This window comes from Chlorocebus sabaeus, chromosome 26 (assembly GCF_047675955.1).
Source record: "Chlorocebus sabaeus isolate Y175 chromosome 26, mChlSab1.0.hap1, whole genome shotgun sequence".
In the NCBI taxonomy this organism is placed as follows: domain Eukaryota; kingdom Metazoa; phylum Chordata; class Mammalia; order Primates; family Cercopithecidae; genus Chlorocebus; species Chlorocebus sabaeus.
In genome coordinates this window covers 16,479,546-16,505,121 of record NC_132929.1, presented here as the reverse complement: position 1 = coordinate 16,505,121, position 25,576 = coordinate 16,479,546, and the positions used below count along the sequence as shown (strand labels likewise).

The following is a 25,576-nucleotide window of genomic DNA, read 5'->3' as shown; positions in this document are numbered from 1 at the left end:
AGAAATTGAACTCTTAAGTATGAATGCTCTTGAGTTATGAGATATCCCTACATTTCAATAAATCTCCCTTCCATTTTTATTGATTAAACTGGTTTGAGTAGTTTCTGTTCCCTTCCTCCAAAACAACCCACTGAGAACTTGGAAATAAGGCAAACTAGATTTCTCTCTAATAGCTAAATTGGCAATCTATGAGAATATTTATAAATAATGTTAATTGAAAAATTTTGGAGTATGGTGGCTCACACTTGTAATCCTACTGCATTGAGAGTCTGAGGTGAGAGGACCATTTGAGGCCAGGAGTTAGAGACTAGTCTGGGCAACATAGTGAGACCCCCAACTCTACAAAAAATTGCCTTTTTTTTTTTTTTGAGACGGAGTCTCTCTCTGTCACCAGGCTGAAGTACAGTGGTGTGATCTGGGCTTACTGCAACCTCTACCTCCCAGGTTCAAGCGATACTCTTGCCTCAACCTCCCAAGTAGCTGGGACTACAGGCGCCCGCCACCACGCCTGGCTCATTTTTGTATTTTTAATAGAGACGGGGTTTCACCATGTTGATCAGGCTGGTCTTGAATTCCAGAGCTCGTGATCTGCCCGCCTTGGCCTCCCAAAGTGCTGGAATTACAGGCGTGAGCCATCACACCTGGCCAAAAAAAAATTTTTTTTTTAATTAGCCAGGTGTGGTGATGAATGCTTGTAGTCCTAGCTATCTGGGAAGCTGAAGAGAGAGGATTGCTTGAGCCCAGGAGTTCAAGGCTACAGTGAGCTATGATTGCACCTTGCACCACTGCACTCCAGTCTGGGTGAAAGAGTGAAACTTTGTCTCAAAAAAAAAAAAAAAAAAAATATATATATATATATATAATATACACACATACACACACACATACATATATATGTATGTATATATAAGGTGATATGTATCAAGTGATCTAATCTGCTCCTTACTAATTCAACTCCCCTAGTATCCTTACAAAATGAGAGTCCTCGAGTAGCAGACATGCATTGTAAATAAATGATCATCTTTCTACAAGTATATTTCTGCAAGGTTCAACCGAATATAGTTTGCTATGATTTCTTAAAATTCAATCAATTTCACATCCATTAAACTTATAAGTACTGTAATCCAGTTTTCCCAGGAAAACTAAGCCCAGCTGAACCTTGGAAAAATACCCGTGTTAAACATATATACATGATAGATTTTAAATGTTTTCACCACAAAAAATGGTAAGTACGTGAGGTGATAGAGTTGTTAACTAGCTTGATTTAATAATTTCACAATGTAAACAATTAAAATTACATTGTATCGCATAAATACATATAATTATTGTCAATTAAAAATAAAATATAGGCCGAGCACAGCGGCTCACTCCTGTAATCCCAGCACTTTGGGAGGCTGAGGCGGGCGGATCACAAGGTCAGCAGATTGAGACCATCCTGGCTAACACAGAGAAACCCCGTCGATACTAAAAGTACAAAAAATGTGCCTGTAGTCCCAGCAACTCGGGAGGCGGAGGCAGGAGAATGGCGTGAACCCGGGAGGCGGAGCTTGTAGTGGGCCGAGATCACGTCACTGCACTCCAGCCTGGGCAACAGAGCAAGACTACGTCTCAAATAAATAAATAAATAAAATATATATGTTTTTAGGAAGGTAATAGCTACTATTTATTGAGTACTTACTTTGTGCTGACATTTTATATGCATGAGCTCATTTAATGCTCACAACTTATGAGGAAGTACTACTCTAGTTTTACAGATGAGGAAAATAAAGCTCAAAAAGGTTAATAGTGGCTATCCATTGCTACAGAGTATGCCAGAAACTTGTGACAGGATTAGCTGTCTCTGTGAAGCTGCCTTGCTTCGTAACAATCCCAACTCTGCAAAGGCCTTAAAAGGCCAAAAGGAAAGGCAGAGAGAGTTGTTGACTCACCACCTTCCTCAAAGTAGAGACATTGCTGGGGCAGTGGGAATCCAGTCCTAGCAGAAGATAGTGGAAATCTTCACCCCTGCCTCAGCAAGGGCTGGCCTTGGGCACATTTCCAATCCAAACAGCCAATTATTGTCCAAATACAGGAGAAATATAGAGGAGCAGCTGAAAAACTTGAAGAGACTCAATAAATAAACCACATGAGCCAGACAACATGGCATATTATCACCTCAGATTCACTAATTACCTAGAAGGTAACAACTCTGGACATATCACTGGACACACTGACCAATTTGGACACAACAATTGTCCCAAACAATGATTGTCCCCAACTAGCCAACCTGGGATAGAAAGTCCTGCTTTACCCCTGGTACCCTGGGAGCTCTTTTTCACCCTGCCCATTTGCAAAAGATGGGAATGAGACATGTTAACACCAGAGTCCCAGCAAGTAATTTATTTATATAAAATGTTGATGAGTGTTTCCTTGGGAGTGCAACTGGATTTGGTTCACTCATGATCTCTACAAGCATCTTGGGATGACATGAAAACCACACTAGTTGATGATGCTTACAGTTGACAAAAAGAGACTACTTATAAGAATTTGTACTTGCAAGTTATATATATATATAATTATTATTATTGAGACAGAGCCTCACTCTTTTGCTCAGGCTGGAATGCAGTGGTGCCATCACGGCTCACTGCAGCTTCAACTTCCCCGGGCTCAGGTGATCTTCCTGCCTCAGCCTCTCCAGTAGCTGGGACCATAGGCACATGCCACCATGCCAAGCTAACTTGTATTTTTTGTAGAGATGGGTTTTTGCCATGTTCCCAGACTGATCTTGAACTCCTGGGCTCAAGTGACCCACCTGCCTCAACTTCCCAAAGTGCTGGGATTACAGGTAAGAGTCACTGCTCCCTGCTGCAAATTTCTTATTAAATCTGTTTGACAGATTTTAGAATTTCTATAAGTAATGTTTAAAATTACAACCATTTGGGCTGGGTACAGTGGCTCATGCCTGTAATCCCAGCACTTTGGGAGGCTAAGGCAGGTGGATTACTTGAAGTCAGGAGTTCGAGACCAGCCTGGGCAACATGGCAAAACCCCAGCTCTAATAAATGTACAAAAGCTAGCCAGGCACGGGGGGCTGGGCACCTGTGATCCCAGCTACTTGGGAGGATGAGGCAGGAGAATTGCTTGAACCCAGGAGGCAGAGGTTGCAGTGAGCCAAGATCACGCCACTGCACTCTAGCCTGGGTAACAGAGGGAGACTTCATCTCAAAGAACAAAATAAAATAAATAAAATTACAAAACATTTGAACTTACAGTTGCACAAAAGTGTTTAAATAATTTTATGTGTTGCAAGGAGGCAGGGCAAGATGGCTAAATAGAGGCCTCCAGCAATCATCCCTCCAACAGAAATATCAAATTGAACAGCTACATTAAAAAAGCACCTTCATAAGAACCAAAAATCAGGTGAGGGATTGCGAGTACCTGGTTTTATTATCATGTTAAGGAAACAGGCACTGAAGAGGTAAAGAAATATAGTCTTGAATTGTTGACATCATCCCTCTTCATCCCCTGGTAGTGGCCACTTGGCGTGAGGAGAGAATCTGCTCCTGGGGGAGGAAGAATACAATGATTGTGAGACTCTGCATTTGAACTCAGTGCTGCCCTGGCACAGCAGAAAGCAACATAGGGCAGACATCAGCCAGTAACCCAGAGGGAGCATTTAGACCAACTCTAGCCAGAGGGGAATTGTCCATTCCAGCAGCTGGAACCTGAGTTCTGGCAAGCCCCACAGGCTAAAGTGCTTTGGAGGCCTAGGTAAACTTGAAAGGCAGTGTAGGCCACAGGGACTGCAATTCCTGGGCAAGTCCTGGTGCTGTCCTTGGCTCAGAGCCAGTGGACTTTGGGGTGCACAGAACCCAGTGAGATACCAGCTGGGGTGGCCAAGGGAGTACTTATATCCCAGAACCCCAGGCAGTGCAGCTCACAGCTCTAGGAGAGACTCCTTCCTCCTGATTGAGGAGAGGAAAGGGAAGAGTAAAGAGGACTTTGTCTTGCATCTTGGATACCAGCTCAACTACGGTGGAATCCAGCACGAGGCAAAGTCCTGAGGCCTCATTCCAGGCCCTTGCTGCTGGATGACATTTCTACACACATCCTGGGCTAGAAGGGAGCGTGCTGCCTTGCAGAGAAGGACCCAGTCCTGGCGGGATTCATCACTTGCTTACTAAGGAGCCACTGGGACCTGAATAGTCAGGCAGTACTCACGGCAGGCCTTGGGTAAGACTCAGAGCCATGCTGGCTTCAGGTGTAACCCAGCACATTCCGAACTGTGGTGGCTATGGGTAGAGACTCCTGCTTAAGGAAAGGAGAGGGAAGAATAAAGGGGACTTTGTCTTGCAGCTTGGGTACCAGCTGAGTCACAGTGGGGTAGAGCAACAAGCAGCCTTCCAGGGTCCCCATTTCCAGACCTTGCCTCCTGGAAAGCATTTCTTTCTTTTTTTTTTTTTTTTTTTTTTTAATTGAGACGGAGTCTCACTCTGTCGACCAGGCTGGAGTGCAGTGGCGCAATCTTGGCTCACTGCAAGCTCCTCCTCCCGGGTTCACACCATTCTCCTGCCTCAGCCTCCCGAGTAGCTGGGACTGCAGGCGCCCTCCACCACACCTGGCTAATTTTTTTGTATTTTTAGTAGGAGATGGGGTTTCACCGTGTTAACCAAGATGATCTCGATCTCCTGACCTCGTGATCTGCCCACCTCAGCCTCCCAAAGTGCTGGGATTACAGGCGTGAGCCACCGCGCCCGGCCCCTGGAAAGCATTTCTGGAACTACTCTGGGCCAGAAAGGAATCCATTGCCCTAAAGGGAGAGAACCAGGCCTGGCAGCATTCACCACGACCTGACTGAAGAGCCCTTGGGCCTTAAGTGAACTTTGTTTATTTATTTATTTATTTTTTTGAGACGGAGTCTTGCTCTATTGCCCGGGCTGGAGTGCAGTGGCCGGATCTCAGCTCACTGCAAGCTCCGCCTCCCGGGTTCACGCCATTCTCCTGCCTCAGCCTCCCGAGTAGCGGGGACTACAGGCGCCCGCCACCTCGCCCGGCTAATTTTTTGTGTTTTTAGTAGAGACGGGGTTTCACTGTGTTAGCCAGGATGGTCTCGATCTCCTGACCTCGTGATCCGCCCGTCTCGGCCTCCCAAAGTGCTGGGATTACAGGCTTGAGCCACCGCGCCCGGCCCTTAAGTGAACTTTGATGGTAGCCAGGCAGTACTTGCCATGGGACTGAGGCAGTAGTGGTCATGGGGAGAGACTCTTCTGCTTGAGGAAAGAGGAGGGAAGAGTGGGAAGAACTTCATCTTGCAACGTAGGTGCCAGCTTAGCTGCAGTACAATGCAGTACCAGGTAGAGTCGTAAGATTCCTGACTTGAGGCCCTGGCTCCTTGATGGCATCTTTGGACCTACCCGGGGCCAAGGGGAACTCACTGCCCTGAAGGGAAGGACATAAGATTGGCTGGATTCACCACCTGCTGATTGTAGTACCCTTAGGCCTTAAGTGAACATAGGCAGCAGCCAGGCAGTGGTCACCATGGGCGTTGGGTGAAACCCAGTGCTCTACTGGCTTCGGGTCTGATCCAGTGCAGTCTCAGTGGTGGTGGTCACAGGACTGATTGTGTCACCCCTTTCCCAGACCCAGACGACTCAGCACGGGGAGACAGAGACTTTGTTTGGGAAAGTGATGGAAGAGAACAAGAGTCTCTGCCTGGTAATCCAGGGAATTCTCCCAGATCTTACCCAGGACCACCAAGTTGGTATCTCTAATAGTCTGCAAGAGCCACAGCATTACTGAGCTTGGGGTGCCCCTTGATATAGCTACAGTGATCAAAGACTTAGATCATAACACACAAGTCCTTTAAAATACAAGAAGGTAGTTTCTTTTGCTGTGCAGAAGCTCTTTAGTTTAATTAGATCCCATTTGTCAATTTTGGCTTTTGCTGCCGTTGCTTTTGGTGTTTTAGACATGAAGTCTTTGCCCATGCCTATGTCCTGAATGGTACTACCTAGGTTTTCTTCTAGGATTTTTATGGTATTAGGTCTAACATTTAAGTCTCTAATCCATCTTGAATTAATTTTCGTATAAGGAGTAAGGAAAGGATCCAGTTTCAGCTTTCTACTTATGGCTAGCCAATTTTCCCAGCACCATTTATTAAATAGGGAATCCTTTCCCCATTTCTTGTTTCTCTCAGGTTTGTCAAAGATCAGATGGCTGTAGATGTGTGGTATTATTTCTGAGGACTCTGTTCTGTTCCATTGGTCTATAGCTCTGTTTTGGTACCAGTACCATGCTGTTTTGGTTACTGTAGCCTTGTAGTATAGTTTGAAGTCAGGTAGCATGATGCCTCCAGCTTTGTTCTTTTGACTTAGGATTGTCTTGGAGATGCGGGCTCTTTTTTGGTTCCATATGAATTTAAAGCAGTTTTTTCCAATTCTGTGAAGAAACTCATTGGTAGCTTGATGGGGATGGCATTGAATCTATAAATAACCTTGGGCAGTATGGCCATTTTCACGATATTGATTCTTCCTATCCATGAGCATGGAATGTTCTTCCATTTGTTTGTGTCCTCTTTTATTTCACTGAGCAGCGGTTTGTAGTTCTCCTTGAAGAGGTCCTTTACATCCCTTGTAAGTTGGATTCCTAGATATTTTATTCTCTTTGAAGCAATTGTGAATGGAAGTTCATTCATGATTTGACTCTCTGTTTGTCTGTTACTGGTGTATAAGAATGCTTGTGATTTTTGCACATTAATTTTGTATCCTGAGACTGCTGAAGTTGCTTATCAGCTTAAGGAGATTTTGGGCTGAGACAATGGGGTTTTCTAAATATACAATCATGTTATCTGCAAAGAGGGACAATTTGACTTCTTCTTTTCCTAACTGAACACCCTTGATTTCTTTCTCTTGCCTGATCTGCACAGCAAAACAAACTACCATCAGAGTGAACAGGCAACCTACAGAATGGGAGAAAATTTTTGCAATCTACTCATCTGACAAAGGGCTAATATCCAGAACCTACAAGGAACTCAAACAAATTTACAAGAAAAAAACAAACAACCCCATCAAAAAGTGGGCAAAGGATATGAACAAACATTTCTCAAAAGAAGACATTCATACAGCCAACAGACACATGAAAAAATGCTCATCATCACTGGCCATCAGAGAAATGCATATCAAAACCACAATGAGATACCATCTCACACCAGTTAGAATGGCGATCATTAAAAAGTCAGGAAACAACAGGTGCTGGAGAGGCTGTGGAGAAATAGGAACACTTTTACACTGTTGGTGGGATGGTAAACTAGTTCAACCATTATGGAAAACAGTATGGCGATTCCTCAAAGATCTAGAACTAGATGTACCATATGACCCAGCCATCCCATTACTGGGTATATACCCAAAGGATTATAAATCATGCTGCTATAAAGACACATGCACACGTATGTTTATTGCAGCACTATTCACAATAGCAAAGACTTAGAATCAACCCAAATGTCCATCAGTGACAGACTGGATTAAGAAAATGTGGCACATATACACCATGGAATACTATGCAACCATAAAAAAGGATGAGTTTGTGTCCTTTGTAGGGACATGGATGCAGCTGGAAACCATCATTCTTAGCAAATTATCACAAGAACAGAAAACCAAACACCACATGTTCTCACTCATAGGTGGGAACTGAACAATGAGATCACTTGGACTCGGGAAGGGGAACATCACACACCGGGGCCTATCATGGGGAGGGGGGAGGGGGGAGGGATTGCACTGGGAGTTATACCTGATATAAATGACGAGTTGATGGGTGCTGACGAGTTGATGGGTGCAGCACACCAACATGGCACAAGTATACATATGTAACAAACCTGCATGTTATGCACATGTACCCTAGAACTTAAAGTATAATAATAATAAAAAATAAATAAATAAATAAATAAATAAAATAAAAATAAAATAAAATTTAAAAATACAAGAAGGACAGGTACAAACAAGCCCAGACTGTGAAGACTACAATAAATATCTAACCCTTCAATGCCCAAACACTGATAAACATCCATAAATATCAGTTCCATCCACGAAAACATAACCTCACTGAACAAACTGAATAAGACACCAAGGACTAATCCTGGAGAAACAGAGGTATATGACTTTTTAGACAGAGAATTCAAAATAGCTCTTTTGAGAAAGCTCAATAAAATTCAAGATAACACTGAGAAGGAATTCAGAATCCTATCAGATATATTTAACAAATATATTGAAATAATTTAAAAGAATCAAGCAGAAATACTGGAGTTGAAAAATGTAGTTGATGTACTGAAGAATGCATCAGAGTATGTTAACAGCAGAATTGATCAAACAGAAGAAAGAATTAGTGAGTTTGAAGACAGGCTATTTGAAAATACATAGGGCCGAGCGCGGCGGCTCAAGCCTGTAATCCCAGCACTTTGGGAGGCTGAGACGGGTGGATCACAAGGTCATGAGATCGAGACCATCCTGGCTAACATGGTGAAACCCCGTCTCTACTAAAAAATGCCAAAAACTAGCCGGGCGAGGTGGCGGGCGCCTGTAGTCCCAGCTACTTGGGAGGCTGAGGCAGGAGAATGGCGTGAACCCGGGAGGCAGAGCTTGCAGTGAGGTGAGATCCGGCCACTGCACTCCAGCCTGGGCGACAGAGCGAGACTCCGTCTCAAAAAAAAAAAAAAAAAAAAAGAAAATATACAGTCAGGCCAGGTCCAGTGTTTCATGCCTATAATCCTAGCATTTTGGGAGGCTGAGGTGGGTGGATCACCCGAGGTTGGGAGTTCAAGACCGACCTGGCCAACATGGCAAAACCCCGTTTCTGCTACAAATACAAAAATTAGCCAGGCATGGTGGCGCATACCTGTAGTCCCAACTACTCAGGAGGATGAGGCACAAGAATCCCTTGAACTCAGGAGGCAGAGGTTGCAGTGAGCTGAGATTATTCCATTGCACTCCAGTTTGGGTGACAGAGTGAGGCTCTTTAAAAAAAAAAAAAAAAAAAAAAAGACAAAGATGAAAGAAAGAAAGGCAGAGAGAGAGAGAGAAGGAAAGAAACAGAAAGAAAAAGGAAAGAAAGGAACGAACAAACACAGTCACAGGAGACAAAAGAAAAAAGAGTAAAAAACAATGAAGCACACCTACAGAATCTAGAAAATAGCCTCAAAAGAGGAAATCTAAGAGTTATTAGCCTTAAAAGGGAGGTAGAGAGATAAATAGGGGTGGAAAGTTTATTTAGAGGGATTATATCAGATAATTTTCAAACTTAGAGAAAGATATCGATGTTCAAGTACACGAAGGTCATAGAACATCAAGCAGATCTAACCCAAATAAGACTACCTCAAGTCATTTAATAATGAAACTCCCAAAGGTCAGAGATAAAGAAAGAGTCCTAAAAGCAGCAAGAGAAAAGTAACAAATAACATACAAAAGAGCTCTAATACTTCTGGCAGCAGACTTATCAGTGGAAACCTTACAAGCAAGGAGAGAATGGTGTGACATATTCAAAGTGTTGAAGAAAGAAAGTTTTATCCCAGGATAGTATATCCAAACATGAAGGAGAAATAAACTTTCCTAGACAAGCAAAAGCTGAGGAACTTCTTCAACACCAGACCTATCTTATAAGAAATCCTAAAAGATATTTATTCTGAAAGAAAAGAATGTTGATAAGCAAGAAATCGTATGAACGTACAAAACTCACTAGTGAAACGGCAGAGCAAGATGGCAGAATAGAAGGCTACACTGTTTGTCCCTGCTACTGGAACACCACATTTTAATCATTATCGACACACAGAAAAGCACCATAACAAGAACCAAAAAATCAGATGAGCGATCAGAGTACATGGTTTTAACTTCATATCACTAAAAAGGCATTGAGGAGGGCAGTCTTGAATCACCAATACCACCCCTCCCCCATCCCCTGGCAGCAGCCATGTGGCATAGAGAGAATCTCTGCACTTTGGGGAGAGAAAGCACAGTGACTGGGGTATTTTACATTGGGGTACTTTACATTGAACTCAGTGCTGCCCTGTCACAGCAGATAAAGCCATGAACCCAGCACCCACACATGCAAAAAAACATTTGGACCAGCCCTAGCCAGAGGGGAACTGGCTCATCCCAATGGTTGGAACTTGAGTTTCTCTGGGGTCCCAAGTAAACCTGAGAGGCGGTCTAGGACATAAGGACTACAATTCCTAGGCAATTCGTAGTGCTAGGCTGGGCTTAGAGGTGGGCTAGCTTAGCTGTGTAGAATAGAACATCAGGTAAACTGCTAAAATTTTTTATCGTAATCCCTGGCTCCCAGACAACATCTCTGGACACACCTGGGACCTGGTGGAACTCACTGCCCTGAAGGCAAAGGTCTTGGGCAAGACCCAGTGTTGACCGGGCGTGGTGGCTCACACCTGTAATCCCAACACTTTGGGAAGCCAAGGCGGGTGGATCATTTGAGGTCAGGAGTTCGAGACCAGCCTGGCCAACATCTCATCTCTACTAAAAATACAAAAAAATTAGCCAAGCATGGTGGCGGATGCCTGTAATCCCAGCTACTCAGAAGGCTGAGGCAGAGAATTGCCTGAACCCATGAAACGGAGGCTGCAGTGAACCAAGATTGTGCCACTGCACTCCAGCCTCAGCGACAGAGTAAGACTCTGTCTCAAAAAAAAAAAAAAAAAAAAAAAATCAGCGCTGTGCTGACTTCAGGTCTAACCCAGTGCAGTCCCAGTAGTGAAGCCACATATGCTTGCATCACCACACTGCCACCTACAGGTGGCTCAGGACAGAGAGAGAAAGAGACTTCATTTGTTTGGGGGAAGTAAGGGAAGAACAAGAGTCTCTGCCTGGTAATCTAGAGTATGTTTCCAGATCTTAGCCAAGACTACTAAGGCAGTACCTCTGAGTCTGCAAAAACCACAGCGTCATTGGGCCTCGGGCCCAAGTCTCAAAGCCAGACTGTGAAGATTACAGTAAATACCTAACTCTTCAATACCCAGACACTGACAAATATCTACAAGCATCATTTCCATTCAGGAAAACATGACCTCACCAAACAAACTAAATAAGGCACCAAGGGCTAATCCTGGAGGAACAGAGATATCTCTGACCTTTTAGACAGAAAATTCAAAATAGCTCTTTTGAGAAAACTCAAATTCAAGACAAAAGACAAAAAAAAGAATAAAAAATGAAGCACACCTACAGGATCTACAAAATAGCCTCAAAAGGGGGAAAATCTAAGAGTTATTGGCCTGAAAGAGAAGGTAGAGAAAGAGATAAAGATAGAAAAATTTTCAGAATTAACCATCTAAAAAATATGAAAGAAAACAAAAATAAAAAAGAAAACTTACTCAAAGGAAGAGATAATATCAGAGAACTTTCCAAACCTAGAAAAAAAAAATCAATTTTCAACTACAAGAAGGTTACAGAACACCAAGCAAATTTAACCCAAATAGGACTACTACTAATAATCAAACTCCCAAAGGTCAAGGTTAAAGACAGGGCCCTAAAAGCGGCAAAAGAAAAAAAAAAACAAATACCATACAAGGGAGCTCCAATATGTCTGGCGGCAGACTTTTCTGTGGAAACCTGGAAACCTTACAGGCAAGGAGAGAATGCCATGACATATTTAAAGTGTTCCTTGTCATCCCATTCTTTCCTTGCTTATAAGGTTTCCATTGAAAAGAAAGAAGGACCTTCTGAGACAAACAAAAGCTGAGAGGTTTCCTCAACACCAGACCTATCCTACAAGAAATACTAAAGGGAGCTCCTCAATCTGAAAGAAAAGAATGTTGATGAGTATAATGAAATCATCTGGGCCAGGTGCAGTGGCTCACGCCTGTAATCCCAACACTTTGGGAGGCCAAGGCGGGCAGATTACCTGAGATCAGGAGTTTGAGACCAGCCTGGTCTACGTGGCGAAACCACGTCTCTACTAAAAATACAAAAATTAGCTGGGTGTGGTGGCGGGTGCCTGTAATCCCAGATACTCAGGAGGTTGAGGTAGGAGAATCTCTTGAACCCAGGAAGTGGAGGTTGCAGTGAGCCAAAATCGCACCACTGCACTCCAGCCTGGGCGACAGAGTGAGACTCTGTCTCAAAAAAAAAAGAAAAGAAAAGAAAAGAAAAATAAATCATCTGAAGGTACAGAACTCACACACACAAAAAGCACAGAGACACATATAACAGAGACAGAGAGACACATTTAACTTATAAAGTTGCATATAGACTTAACATAAAGGGATGGAAAAAGATATTCCATGCTAATGGAAACCAAAAGAGAACAGGAGTCACTATACTTATATCAGACAAAATAGATTTCAAGGCCAGGCACCGTGGCTCACGCCTGTAATCCCAGCACTTTGGGAGGCCGAGGCGGGTGGATCACGAGGTCAGGAGATCGAGACCATCCTGGTTAACACGGTGAAACCCCGTCTCTACTGAAAATGCAAAAAATTAGCTGGGTGTGGCGGCAGGTGCCTGTAGTCTCAGCTACTTGGGAGGCTGAGGCAGGAGAATGGTGTGAACCCGGGAGGCGGAGCTTGCAGTGAGCCGAGATCACGCCACTGCACTCCAGCCTGGGCGACTGAGCGAGACTCCATCTCAAAAAAAAAAAAAAAATAGATTTCAAGACAAAAACTGTAAGAACAGACAAAGAAGGTCATTATATAATGATAAAGGTGCCAATTCAGCAAGAGGATATGATTATTAATATATATGCACCGAACACTAAAGCACCCAGATTTTATAAAAGCAAATATTTTTAGAGCAAAAGAGAGAGATAGACCTGAATACAATAATAGCGGGACAGTTTAACACCCAACTTTCAGCATTGGACAGATCTCCTAGACTCCTTTTCTCCCAGACAGAACATCAACAAAGAAACATTGGACTTAACCTGCACTATAGAAAAAATGGACCTAACAGATATTTATAGAACATTTCATCCAATGGCTGCAGAATATATTCTTCTCCTCAGCACATAGATCATTCTGAAGGATAAACCATATGTTAGAACACAAAACAAGTCTTAAAACATTCAAAAAATTGAAATAATATCAAGCATCTTCTCTGACCACATTGGAATAAAACTATAAATAACAACAGGAATTTTGGAAAATATATACAGACATTGAAATTAAACAATATGCTCCTGAGAGTGGGTCAATGCAAAAATTAAGAAGGAAATTGAAAAATGTATTGAAATGAATGATAATGGAAACACAACATACCAAAACCTATGGGATACAGTGAAAGCAGTACTAAGAGAGAAATTTAAAGCTGTAAGTGCCTACATCAAAAAATAAGAAAAACTTCAAGTAAATAACCTGATGATACATCTTAAAGAACTGGAAAAGTGGGCCGGGCGCGGTGGCTCAAGCCTGTAATCCCAGCACTTTGGGAGGCCGAGATGGGCGGATCACGAGGTCAGGAGATCAAGACCATGCGGGCTAACATGGTGAAACCCCGTCTCTACTAAAAAATACAAAAAATTAGCCGGGCGAGGTGGCGGGCGCCTGTAGTCCCAGCTACTCGGGAGGCTGAGGCAGGAGAATCCCTTGAACCCAGGAGGCGGAGGTTGCAGTGAGCTAGGATTATGCCATTGTACTCCAACCTGGGCAAAAGAGTGAGACTCCGTCTCAAAGAAAAAAAAGCTCTGGAAAAGTAAGAGCAAACTGAACCCACAGTTAGGAAAAGTAAATAAATAAATAATAAGGATCAGAGCAGATATAAATTAATTTGAAATGAAGAAAACAATACAAAAATCAACAAAACAAAAAGTTGTTTTTTTGGAAAAGATAAAACTGACAAACCTTTAGCCAGACTAAGAAAAAAAGAGAGAACCAAGTAAGTAAAATCAGAGATGAAAAAGGAGACATTACAACTGATATGGAAGCAATTCAAAGGATTGTTAGTGGCTTCTATGAACAACTATATGCCAATATATTGGAAAATCTGGAAGAAACAAGTACATTCCTAGGCACATACCACTTATCAAGATTGAACCATGAAGAAACTTAAAACCTGAACAAACCAATCACAAGTAATGAGATCAAAGCCATAATAAAAATTCTCCCAGCAAAGAAATGCCTGGGGCCCAATGGCTTCACTGCTGAGTTTTACCAAACATTTAAAGAAGAATTAATACCAACTATTCCAAAAAATAGAGCAGTAGGGAATACTTCCAAACTCATCCTACTGCTGGGCACGGTGACTCATGCCTATAATCCCAGCACTTTGGGAGGCTGAGGTGGGTGCGTCACCTGAGGTCAGGAGTTCAAGACCAGCCTGGCCAACATGGGGAAACCCCATCTCTAATAAAAATACAAAAATTAGCCAGGTGTGGTGGCACATGCCTGTAATCTCAGCTACTCAAGTCATCTACCCACCTCAGCTCCCCAAAGTGCTGGGATTATAGGCTAACCCCTGGTGTTTTGATAACACCTTTTCTCTAAGATCTAGAACAAGATAAGCATGCCCACTTTCAGCACTGTCATTCAACATAGTACTGGAAGTCCTAGCTATAGCAATCAGACAAAAGAAAGAAATAAAGGGAACCCAAAATTGAAAGAAGTCAAATTATTCTTTTTACAGATGATAGGCTTTTACATTTAGAAAAATCTAAAGACTCCACCAAAAAACTCAAATTCAGTAAAGATAAACAAATTCAGTAAAGTTGCAGGATTCAAAATCAACACACAAAAGCAGCAGCATTTCTTTCCTTTTTTTTGAGGCAGAGTCTTGCTCTGTTGCCCAAGCTGGAGTGCAGTGGCATGATCTCGGCTCACTGCAACCTCCACCTCCTGGGTTCAAGTGATTTTCCAGCCTCAGCCTCCCAAGTAGCTGGGATTACATGTATGCGCCACTACACCCAACTAATTTATTTATTTATTTATCTATCTATCTATTTATTTATTTATTTCTGAGACGGAGTCTCGCTCTGTCACCCGGGCTGGAGTGCAGTTGTGCAATCTTGGCTTACTGCAACCTCTGCCTCCTGGGTTCAAGTGATTCTGCTGCCTCAGCCTCCCGAGTAGCTGGGACTACAGGCGTGTGCCACCATGCCTGGCTAATTTTTTTGCATTTTTAGTAGAGACAGGGTTTCACCATGTTGGTCAGTCTGGTCTCGAACTCCTGACCTCGTGATCTGTCCGCCTCGGTCTCCCAAAGTGCTGGGATTACAGGCACGAGCCATTGTGCCCGGCCAAGCAGCAGCATTTCTATATGCCAACAGTGAACATCTGAAAAGGAAATCAAGAAAGTAATCCCATTTACCACAGCTATAATTAAAATAAAATACCTAGGAATAAACTTAACCAAAGAAGTGAAAACTCTCTGCAATGAAAACTATAAAACACTGATATGGCCGGGTGCGGTGGCTCATGCCTGTAATCCCAGGGAGGCCAATTTGGGAGGCCGAGGCGGGTGGATCCTGAGGTCAGGAGATTAAGACCATCCTGGCCAACATGTTGAAACCCCATCTCTACTAAAAATACAAAAATTAGCTGGATATGGTAGTGTGCACCTGTAGTCCCAGCTACTGGGGAAGCTGAGGCAGGGAAATTGCTTGAGGCCAGGAGGTGGAGATTGCAGTGAGCCAAGATCATGCCACTGCACTCCAGTCTGGGCGACAGAGCAAGAATCTGTCTCAAATAATAATAATAACAACAACAATAACAACCACCACCAGGCTGGGCATGGTGGCTCACGCCTGTAATCCCAGCACTTTGGGAAGCCAAGGCAGGTCGATCACAAGGTCAGGAGATCAACACTATCCTGGCTAACACAGTGAAACCCTGTCTCTACTAAAAATACAAACAATTAGCTGGGTGTGGTGGCACGTGCCTATAGTCCCAGCTACCTGGGAGGCTGAGGTAGAAGAATCACTTGAACTCGGGAGGTGGAGGTTGCAGTGAGCCGAGATTGTGCCACTGCACTCAATCCTGGGCAACAGAGCAAGACTCCATTTCAAAAATAATAATAATAATAACCAGAATATATAAGGAGCTGAAACAACTCAATAGACAAGAAATCCAATAATCCAATTAAAAATGGGCAAAAAATCTGAATAGGTATTTCTCAAAAGACATACAAATGGCAAACAAGTATATGAAAAAGTACTCAACATCATTGATTCTCAGAGAAATGCAAATCAAAACTGCAATGAGAATCATATCACCTCAGTTAAAACGGCTTTTATCTAAAAGACAGGGAATAATGAAGGCTGGCAAGGACCTGGAGAAAAGGGAACCCTTGTACAATGTTGGTGGGAATGGAAGTTTGTATAACTACTATGTACAACACTCCGGAGGTTCCTTAAAAAACTAAAAATAGACCGGGCGCAGTGGCTCACGCCTGTAATCCCAGCACTTTGGGAGGTCCAGTGAGGCGGATCACGAGGTCAGGAGATCGAGAACATCCTGGCCAACATGGTGAAACTCCATCTCTACTAAAAATACAAAAATTAGCTGGGCGTGGTGGTTTGCACCCTTAGTCCTAGCTACTCGGGAGGCTGAAGCAGAAGAATCTGCTTCATGGGATTCATGGGAGGCAGAGGGAACATGGGAGGCAGAGGTTGCAGTGAGCCGAGATCGCATTCCTGCACTCCAGCCTGGTGACAGACCAAGACTCCATCTCAAAAAAAAAAAAAAAGAAAAAAAATAAGCCGGGCGCAGTGGCTCATGCCTATAATCCCAGCACTTTAGGAGGCCGAGGAGGGCGGATTACAAGGTCAGGAGATGGAGACAACGGTGAAACCCCGTCTCTACTAAAAATACAAAAAATAAACTAGCCAAGCGTGGTGGCGGGCGCCTGTAGTCCCAGCTACTCGGGAGGCTGAGGCAGGAAAATGGCGTGAACCCAGGAGGCGGAGTTTGCAGTGAGCCGAGATTGCGCCACTGCACTCCAGCCTGGGCGACAGAGCGAGACTCCGTTTCCAAAAAAAAAAAAAACAACTAAAAATAGAGCTACCATATGATCGAGCAATTCCACTGCTAGGGGTATATCCAATAGAAAAAAAAATAAGTATATCAAAGAGATATCGGCACTTCCATGTTTATTGCAGCACTATTCACAATAGACAAGATTTGGAAGGAACCTAAGTGCCCATCAACAGACGAATGGATAAAGAAAATGTACCCACACACAGTGGAGTACTATTCGGCCAAAAGAAAGAATGAGATCCTGTCATTTGCAACAACATAGATGGAACTGGAGGTCATTACAGTAAATGAAATATGCCAGACACAGAAGGGCAAACTTTACATTTCTCACTTATTTGTGGGAGCTAAAAATTTAAATAATTGAGGCCCAGAGCAGTGGCTCATGCCTGTAATCCCAGTACTTTGGGAGGCTGAGGCAGGCAGATCACGAGGTCAAGAAATCAAGACCAACCTGACCAATATGGTGAAACCCCGTTTCCACTAAAAGTACAAAAATTTAGCTGGGCGTGGTGGCAGGCACCTGTAGTCTCAGCTACTTGGGAGGCTGAGACAGGAGAATCACTTGAACCTGGGAGGCGGAGGTTGCAGTGAGCCGAGATCACACCACTGCACTCCAGCGTGGCAACAGAGCAAGCCTCCATCTCAAAAAATAAAAAAATAATTAATTAATTAAATAAAATTTAAATAATTGAACTCATGGAGAAAGACAATACAATGATGGTTACCAGTGACTGGGAGGGTAATGGGGATAGAGGCGAGTGTGGATGGTGAATGAGCACAAAAATACAGTTAGATAGAATGAATAAAATCTAGTATATGATAACACAAGGTGATTAAAAATGTAAAAAAAAAATTGTATGTGATACTAAGTTTAGCATAAAAACAGGTTTTAGACAGAATCAGCTTATATGTCATGAAGTCTCTATACTTAGCCATGGACAACAATATTTTCCATCTTAGTCAATTTTCTGTTGCTTGTAACAGAGTACCTAAAACTCAGTCATTTATAAAGAAACAAAAATGTATTTCTTACAGTTCTGGAGGCTGAGAAGTCCAAGGTTGATGAAACACATCTGATGAGGGCCTTCTTGCTGATAGGGACTCTGATGGGGATGCCTGTTGGCAGAGGGCATCACAGGTTGAGGCGGTTGAGAGTGTTAGCTCAAGTCTCTTTCCCTGTTTTTTTTTTTTTCTTTTTTTTGTGGGGGACAGGATTTCACTCTCATCTAGACTGGAGTGCAGTGGCATGATCTTGGCTCACTGCAACCTCTGCCTCCTGGGCTCAAGTGATATTCCCACTTCAGCCTCCTAAGAAGCTGGGACCACAGGCATGCACCACCACACCCTTCTAATTTTTGTATTTTTTGTGCAGATGGGGTTTTGCCATGTTGCCCAAGCTAGTCTCAAACTCCTGAGCTCAAGCGACCCCCCAACTCGTTCCTCGGCCTCTCACAATGGTGGGATTACAGGTGTGAACTACCGTACCTGGCCCTCTCACCCTTTTTTTTTTTTTGAAACGGAGTCTTGCTCTTGTTGTTCAGGCTGGAGTGCAGTGGTGTGATCTCAGCTCACTGCAACCTCCAACTCCCGGGATCAAGCGATTCTTCTCCCTCAGCCTCCCAAATAGCTGGTACTGCGGGTGGGTGACACCACATGCAGCTAATTTTTGTATTTTTAGTAGAGACAGGGTTTCACCATGTTGTCCAGGCTGATCTTGAACTCCTGACCTCATGTGATCTGCCCACCTCAGCCTCCCAAAGTGCTGGGATTACAGGTGTGAGGCACTGCACCTGGCCAGCCTCTCTTCCTCTTCTAAAATAGCCACCAGTCCGACTCCCATAGTAACACATTAATCCATTCATGAGGGCACAGCCCTCAAGACTGAATCACCTCTTAACGGCCCCACATTTCAATACTGGCACATTGGGGATTAAGTCTTAAGCGTTTTGGAGGGGAAAAACATTCAAATCATAGCAGTTGCTTTCTCATAACATTGATTCCTGCAATAATGCTGTTCTGATAATGTGAATGTCAGTTGTGTTTACAATAAAGTATATGAATAAATGTGTTAAGGTTTCATTAATAACAATTAATAAAATGTGTTTATGTTACACTATATAAGAGCTGCTATGTAGAAGTCTCTTGTGTTTGGTTAGTGCAAGTCTGAATACCTTACAGAGCTCCAGTAAAGGTTTGACCCAGGAAAAGATTTTAGACAGAATCTGCTTATGCATTGTGAAATCTATGTATTTACCCATAGACAACTGTGGTGGCAAACCTGAGGGATCTCAGCTCACTGCAACCTCTGCCTCCCGAGTTCAAGAGATTCTCCTGCCTCAGCCTCCTGAGCAGGTGGGACAGAGGCATGCGCCACCATGCCCGGCTAATTTTTGTATTTTTAGTAGATGGGGTTTTACCATGTTGGTCAGGCTGGTCTCGAATACCTGACCTCGTGATCCGCCCACCTTGGCTTCCCAAAGTGCTGGGATTACAGGCGTGAGCCACTGCGCCCAGCCATATCCTGGGGATTAAAATCTCTTACATCATTATTATTATTATTATTATTATTTTTTTTTTTTTGAGACGGAGTCTCTCTGTCGCCCCAGGCTGGAGTGCAGTGGCCGGATCTCAGCTCACTGCAAGCTCCGCCTCCCGGGTTCACGCCATTCTCCTGCCTCAGCCTCCCAAGTAGCTGGGACTACAGGTGCCTGCCACCTCGCCCGGCTAGTTTTTTGTATTTTTTAGTAGAGACGGGGTTTCACCGTGTTAGCCACGATGGTCTCGATCTCCTGACCTCGTGATCCGCCCGTCTCGGCCTCCCAAAGTGCTGGGATTACAGGCTTGAGCCACCGCGCCCGGCCACATCATTATTTTTTTCCCTAAATATTTCTGGTGAAATATTTTTAAAGGAGTGAAATGTGTATTTTTGCCTCTTGGGATTTATTCTGTCATTCAGTCTAAAGACCTTCTTCAGCTAAGTGTAATTATTCTCAGCTATAGGTCCTACCAGGCTCAGTCTGATTTGTTATTTATGTTCCTTTTCTTTTCTTTTTTTCTGGAGACAGAGTCTCACTCTGTCACCCAAGCTGGAGTGCAGCGGTGCCATCTCAGCTCACGGCAACCTCCGCCCCCCAGGTTCAAGCAATTCTCCTGCCTCAGCCTCCCGAGTAGCTGAGACTACAGGCAAGCACCACCACACCCAGCTGATTTTTTGTATTTTTAGTAGAGATGGGGTTTCACCATGTTAGCCAGCATGATCTCAATCTCCTGACCTCATGATCCGCCCGCCTTTGCCTCCCAAAGTGCTGGGATTACAGGCGTAAGCCACCGCGCCCAGCCTTACTGTTCCTTTTCACAAACTGTAGAACTGAAGAAAATTTTAGGTCAGGTGTGGTGGCTCACGCCTCTAATCCCAGCACTTTAGGAGGCCAGTGTGGGTGGGTTACTTGAGCCCAAGAGTTTGAGACCATCTTGGGCAACATGTTGAAATCACATCTCCACAAAAATTAGCTGGGGGTGGTAGTGTGCATCTGTAGTCCCAGCTATTTGAAAAGCTGATGTGGTAGGATTGCCTGAGCCCAGGGAGGTCAAGGCTGCAGTAAGCCATGATCGTGATACTGCACTTCAGCATGAGTGACAGAGACCCTGTCTAGAAAAAAAAACAAAAAGAAAAAAATTTTAGAAGCAAACATATTAGTGCCAGGAATCAATCTCTTGCCCCACAAGTATTTTTTATTTGTGGAGCAATCACCTTCAAACTCTTGTTCTTCAAGTCTGATCTGGATCTTTGGGGCTGAGCTCTGTTATGAAGTCATGTTCTAAGAAACAGTATTAATCTCATTTTCTTATTGACCAAAAAAGACATACATATTTAAGACTGGGCACAATGACTCAGGCCTGTAATTCCAGCCCTTTCGGAGGTTGAGGCGAGAGGATCATTTGAGCTCAGGAGTTTGAGACCAGCCTGGGCAACATAGTGAGACTTGGTCTCTCTCTCAAACAAAAACAAAAACAACATAAATATTAAAAAACAAACAAACAAACAAACAGATTAGAAGAATGAGTGATAAAAAACATTACTTAGAATCAAATATATTGGGCCGGGCACAGTGGCTCACGCCTGTAATCCCAGCACTTTGGGATGCTGAGGCAGATGTATTACCTAAAAAAAATAAAAGTATCATCTTAAGTACTTGTTAAAAGAATGAAAATAGGCTGGGCAGTGGCTTATGTCTGTAATCCCAGCTCTCTGGGAGGCTGAGGTGGATGGATCAACTGAGGTCAGGAGTTCGAGACCAGCCTGGCCAACATGGTGAAACCATCTCTACCAAAAATACACAAATTAGGTGGGTGTGGTGGCGCACACCTGTAATCCTAGCTACTTGGGAGGCTGAGGAAAGAGAATCGCTTGAACCTGGGAGGTGAAGGTTTTGGTGAGCCGAGAGCAGCCACTGCACTCCAGCCTGGGTGACACAGCAAGACTTTGTCTCAAAAAAAAAAAGAATGAAAATGAGCTAGGTACTTACTATCATAAGAAGTTAGAAAAAGAATAGCAAACTGGGAGCAGTGACTGACACCTGTAATCCCAGCAATTTGGGAAGCTGAGATGGGAGGATCTCTTGAGTCCAGCAGTCCGAGACCAGCCTGGGAAACATAGTGAGACGACATCTCAAAAACAATATATATATATATATTTTTTAGATGGAGTTTCGCTCTTGTTGCCCAGGCTGGAGTGCAATGGTGCAATCTCAGCTCCCTGCAACCTGTCTCCCATGTTGAAGCGATTCTCCTGCCTCAGCCTCCCAAGTAGCTGGGATTACAGGCATGCACCACCACGACAGGCTAATTTTGTATTTTTACTAAAGACAGGGTTTCTCCATGTTGGTCAGGTTGGTCTCAAACTTTCGACCTCAGGTGATCTGCCCACCTCAGCCTCCCAAAGGGTTGGCATTACAGGCATGAGCCACTGTACCCACTTAGGTAAAAAATTTTACCCAAGAAAAAAATTTTTTTAGAGACAGGGTCTTGCTATGTTGTGCAGGCTGGATTTGAATTCCTGGCCTCAAGCAACCTGCTTGAACTTGGCCTCCCAAACTGCTGGTATTACAGGTGTGAGCCATTGCACTTGGCCTAATCTCAGTTTTGAATAGGTAGGTGTCTCCAGAAGAAGGTTTCTTTGGTATATCTTCAAAGGTCTACTGGATAAATGCTAAAATACTCTTTATAAAGAAATACTACTCACAAAAGATTTCAAGTAATACACTTATTTTAATAGTACAAAATGTAATCTGCTTTCCAATCAAAGAAAAACTTTCAAAAAATTTATGAAACCAGTCAATACCTTGAACAAAGAAAAACGCAAATAACTAAGTAAATATTACAATTATGTACTCCAAACCCCAAAAAACAGAGACCATCATTACAAGCCAAATCTTTTTTAGAGTTGGTTGTTGCAGGTTACTAAAATGCATAAAACAAAATCTCTACTTTTCAGACTTACAGAAAAGAAATAAAACAACTCCAATAAGAAAGCTAACTTAAGTTTCATGGGAAGCAGATCATATTGATGACTTTAAAATGTTTTTCAAGGAGTTTATGGAACAGAACATCTATATCTTGATTTTTATGGCAAATGAGATTTGTGTTGACTTTTGAAGTTTATGTGTCTTTTGACGTATCGCTCAGAAGTAAAAACCAATCAAGAGGGACAATAACATTCAGGGGACCCACAGGACTTTAACCTGATCTGAAAACATAAAGCAAAATTTTGAGACAAATTAGTTTAAAAATGCAAATGTATTTTGGTTTAGAATTAAACATTAAACAAAAATTATCACAATTAGGATGTGACTGAAGTTTGAGTAAATTTTTGTCTACTTCATACATCGTATTGGTCATTTAATAATGTGTATGACAAGGGTATGACATCAGAAAATACTTACAGCAAGTCTATTATTACTGCTAGAAATTGATAAAACTAGTGTTTTGGATGTGACATTGTTTGACGTGTCATTATTTAATAAAATAAAATAGAAAATTTTGCTGCAAAACATTCTTCAGAAAGACAGAAACTGCCTAGGCAAGTGAGTATCTATATATCTCAATGAAGTTCTATATACATCTCCTTACTACATCACAAGCACAAAAACATTAATATATTTACATGTATGTACTAGACAAAAATGAATTAACTTTCCCTAGAAAAACTATACTTATAAAGAAAACATTGCTGGGCGTGGTGGCTCACATCTGTAATCCCAGCACTTTGAGAGGCCGAGGCAGGCAGATCACAAGGTCAGGAGATTGAGACCATCCTGGCTAACACAGTGAAACCCCATCTCTACTAAAAATACAAAAAATTAGCCAGGCGTGGTGGCGGGCACCTATAGTCCCAGCTACTCAGGAGGCTGAGGCAGGAGAATGGCGTGAACCTGGGAGGCGGAGCTTGCAGTGAGCTGAGATCATGCCACTGCACTCCAACTTGGGCGACAGAGCAAGACTCCATCTCAAAAAAAAAAAAAAAAAAGAAAACATTAATAGACACCATAGAATAAAAAGCAAGGCCCTCAACAAAAAAAAAAGGCAACCATTTCAACAGCTGAATGCTATTGCTTTTTCTCTTTTTGTTTTTTTGAGACAGGGTCTTGCTCTGTTGCTTAGGCTGGAGTGCAGTGGCACGGTCTCGGCTCACTGCAACCTCTGCCTCCTAAGCTCAAGTGATCCTCCTGCCTTAAGCTCCTGAGTAGCTGGGACCACAGGCGCAAGCCACCATGCCTGGCTAATTATTTTTTGTAGAGGTGGGGTTTCGCATGTTTCCCAGGCTGGTCTTGAATTCCTGGACTCAGGCTATTCGCCCACTTTGGCCTCCCAAACTGCTGGTATTACAGGTGTGAGCCACCGCACCCAGTCCTACTTTCTCTTAATAGCATTTTAGTAATGGAGAAAAAGGATAAAAGTTTGTAGACAGATACATCTCTACTCCAGAAATATCTGCTAGGCAGAAGCCAGGCAACCTAAAAATCATAGCTCTATCTATTTATGGGAAAATGGCTCATGTTTTTGTCAGTGGTAACACTTCTTCTTATACTTAAAAGTTAATCCTTAGGGCTTGTACTAAAGCAGAAAGCACTAGTTTAGTTAGGGGACATTTTTCCTAAGTGTCCTATTACTTAAACCTTTGGTACAAAGATGAGTAAGTTGATAGTAGGCTATGAGGCCTACTATCCAGACTTCATCACCATCATTCTGCAGAGATCTAAAAAACATACAGATTAACTATAACATCATCAGAAGGAATTTTACTCAGCTTGTAATGACCTAAAAACAAAGGCTAAACAGCAATGGGACCCTGAAATAATATCAAGTACATTCTGCTTGGTTGTTCCAATGGTGGTCAAAGGGTCTAGTGGTAGAAATGGCAGTCCTGAAACAGATCTTGGTAAATTTGCTTGACCACATTCTTCAGGTAGTTGTTCTCCAGTGGCACTTTAGATAGAATGGCAGCAATATCATCTTGGCTGGAAAGAACAAAGGTTAATCAATTTTTTTTTTTTTTTTGCAACAGAGTCTTGCTCTGTTGCCCAGGCTGGAGTGCAGTGGAACAATCTCAGTTCACTGCAAGTTCCACCTCCTGGGTTCATGTCATTCTCCTGCCTCAGCCTCCCGATTAGCTGGGACTACAGGTGCCTGCCACTATGCCCGGCTAATTTCTGTATTTTTAGTAGAGACGGGGTTTCACTGTGTTAGCCAGGATGGTCTCCTGACCTTGTGATCCGCCCGCCTTGACCTCCCAAAGTGCTAGGATTACAGGCATGAGCCACCGCACCTGGCCAGGTTAATCAATTTTTAAAAAATCTTACACTTGTCACCAACTGAGTGGAATTTATGTTCTTGGTCTCTCAGTTTCCTAGGAAGCACAAATGAGCATTTCTGGAAATAACCAGATGTCCAGTTTGAAATGGGATTCCAAAACAGGGCCTAAGAACCAATTCTATATGTAATTGTGAAGTATCTTAACCTAGGTCATGAAAAATGTTAGTCTTGGTGTTTGCTGACAAATATAAGGTGAGCACATTTTATTTTATTTTTTTGGGAGGACGGAGTCTTGCTCTGTCGCCCAGGTTGGAGTGCAGTTAGTGGCACGATCTAGGCTCAAGGCAACTTCCATCTCCCGGGTGCAAGCAATTCTCCTGCCTCAGCCTCCCAAGTAGCTGGGATTACAGGCGCCTGCCACCACGCCTGGCTATTTTTTCTATTTTTAGTAGAGACAGGGTTTCACCATGTTGGCTAGGCTGGTCTCAAACTCCTGACCTTGTGATCTGCCCACCTCGGCCTCCCAAAGTGCTGGGATTACAGGTGTGAGTTACCACGCCTGGCCAAAAACAAAGGGTTTCATCATGTTGGCCAGGCTGGTCTCAAACTCCTGGCCTCAAGCGATCTGCCCAACTTGGCCACCCAAAGTACTGGGATTACAGGCATGAACCACCATGCCCGGCCTAGGTGAGCACATTTTTAACATCTGTTATCTTCCAATCTGTCAGCAGTGTATCTAAAAAGTCACAGAATACATCACAGTCTAGGAGGAATGAGACATTTTTAGGTCTGGTTCCACAGACTCTGTTTTGAGACAGCCTGGTTCTG

The 25,576-nt window shown here is 43.2% G+C and overlaps 1 protein-coding gene across 4 annotated transcripts in view; it reads right to left on the bottom strand.

Moving 5' to 3' along the window:
• Positions 1-22,184: 22,184 nt before the first annotated feature.
• The window catches only part of KNL1 (kinetochore scaffold 1), a 71,206-nt gene continuing 67,814 nt past the window's right edge, over positions 22,185-25,576 (bottom strand). For all 4 annotated transcript variants that reach the window (XM_038009837.2, XM_038009838.2, XM_038009839.2 and 1 more), the window contains one exon: positions 22,185-24,453. In XM_038009837.2, the coding sequence (XP_037865765.2) occupies positions 24,339-24,453 (115 nt within the window). In that variant the 3' untranslated portion in view covers positions 22,185-24,338. The remainder of the gene's footprint in view (positions 24,454-25,576) is intronic.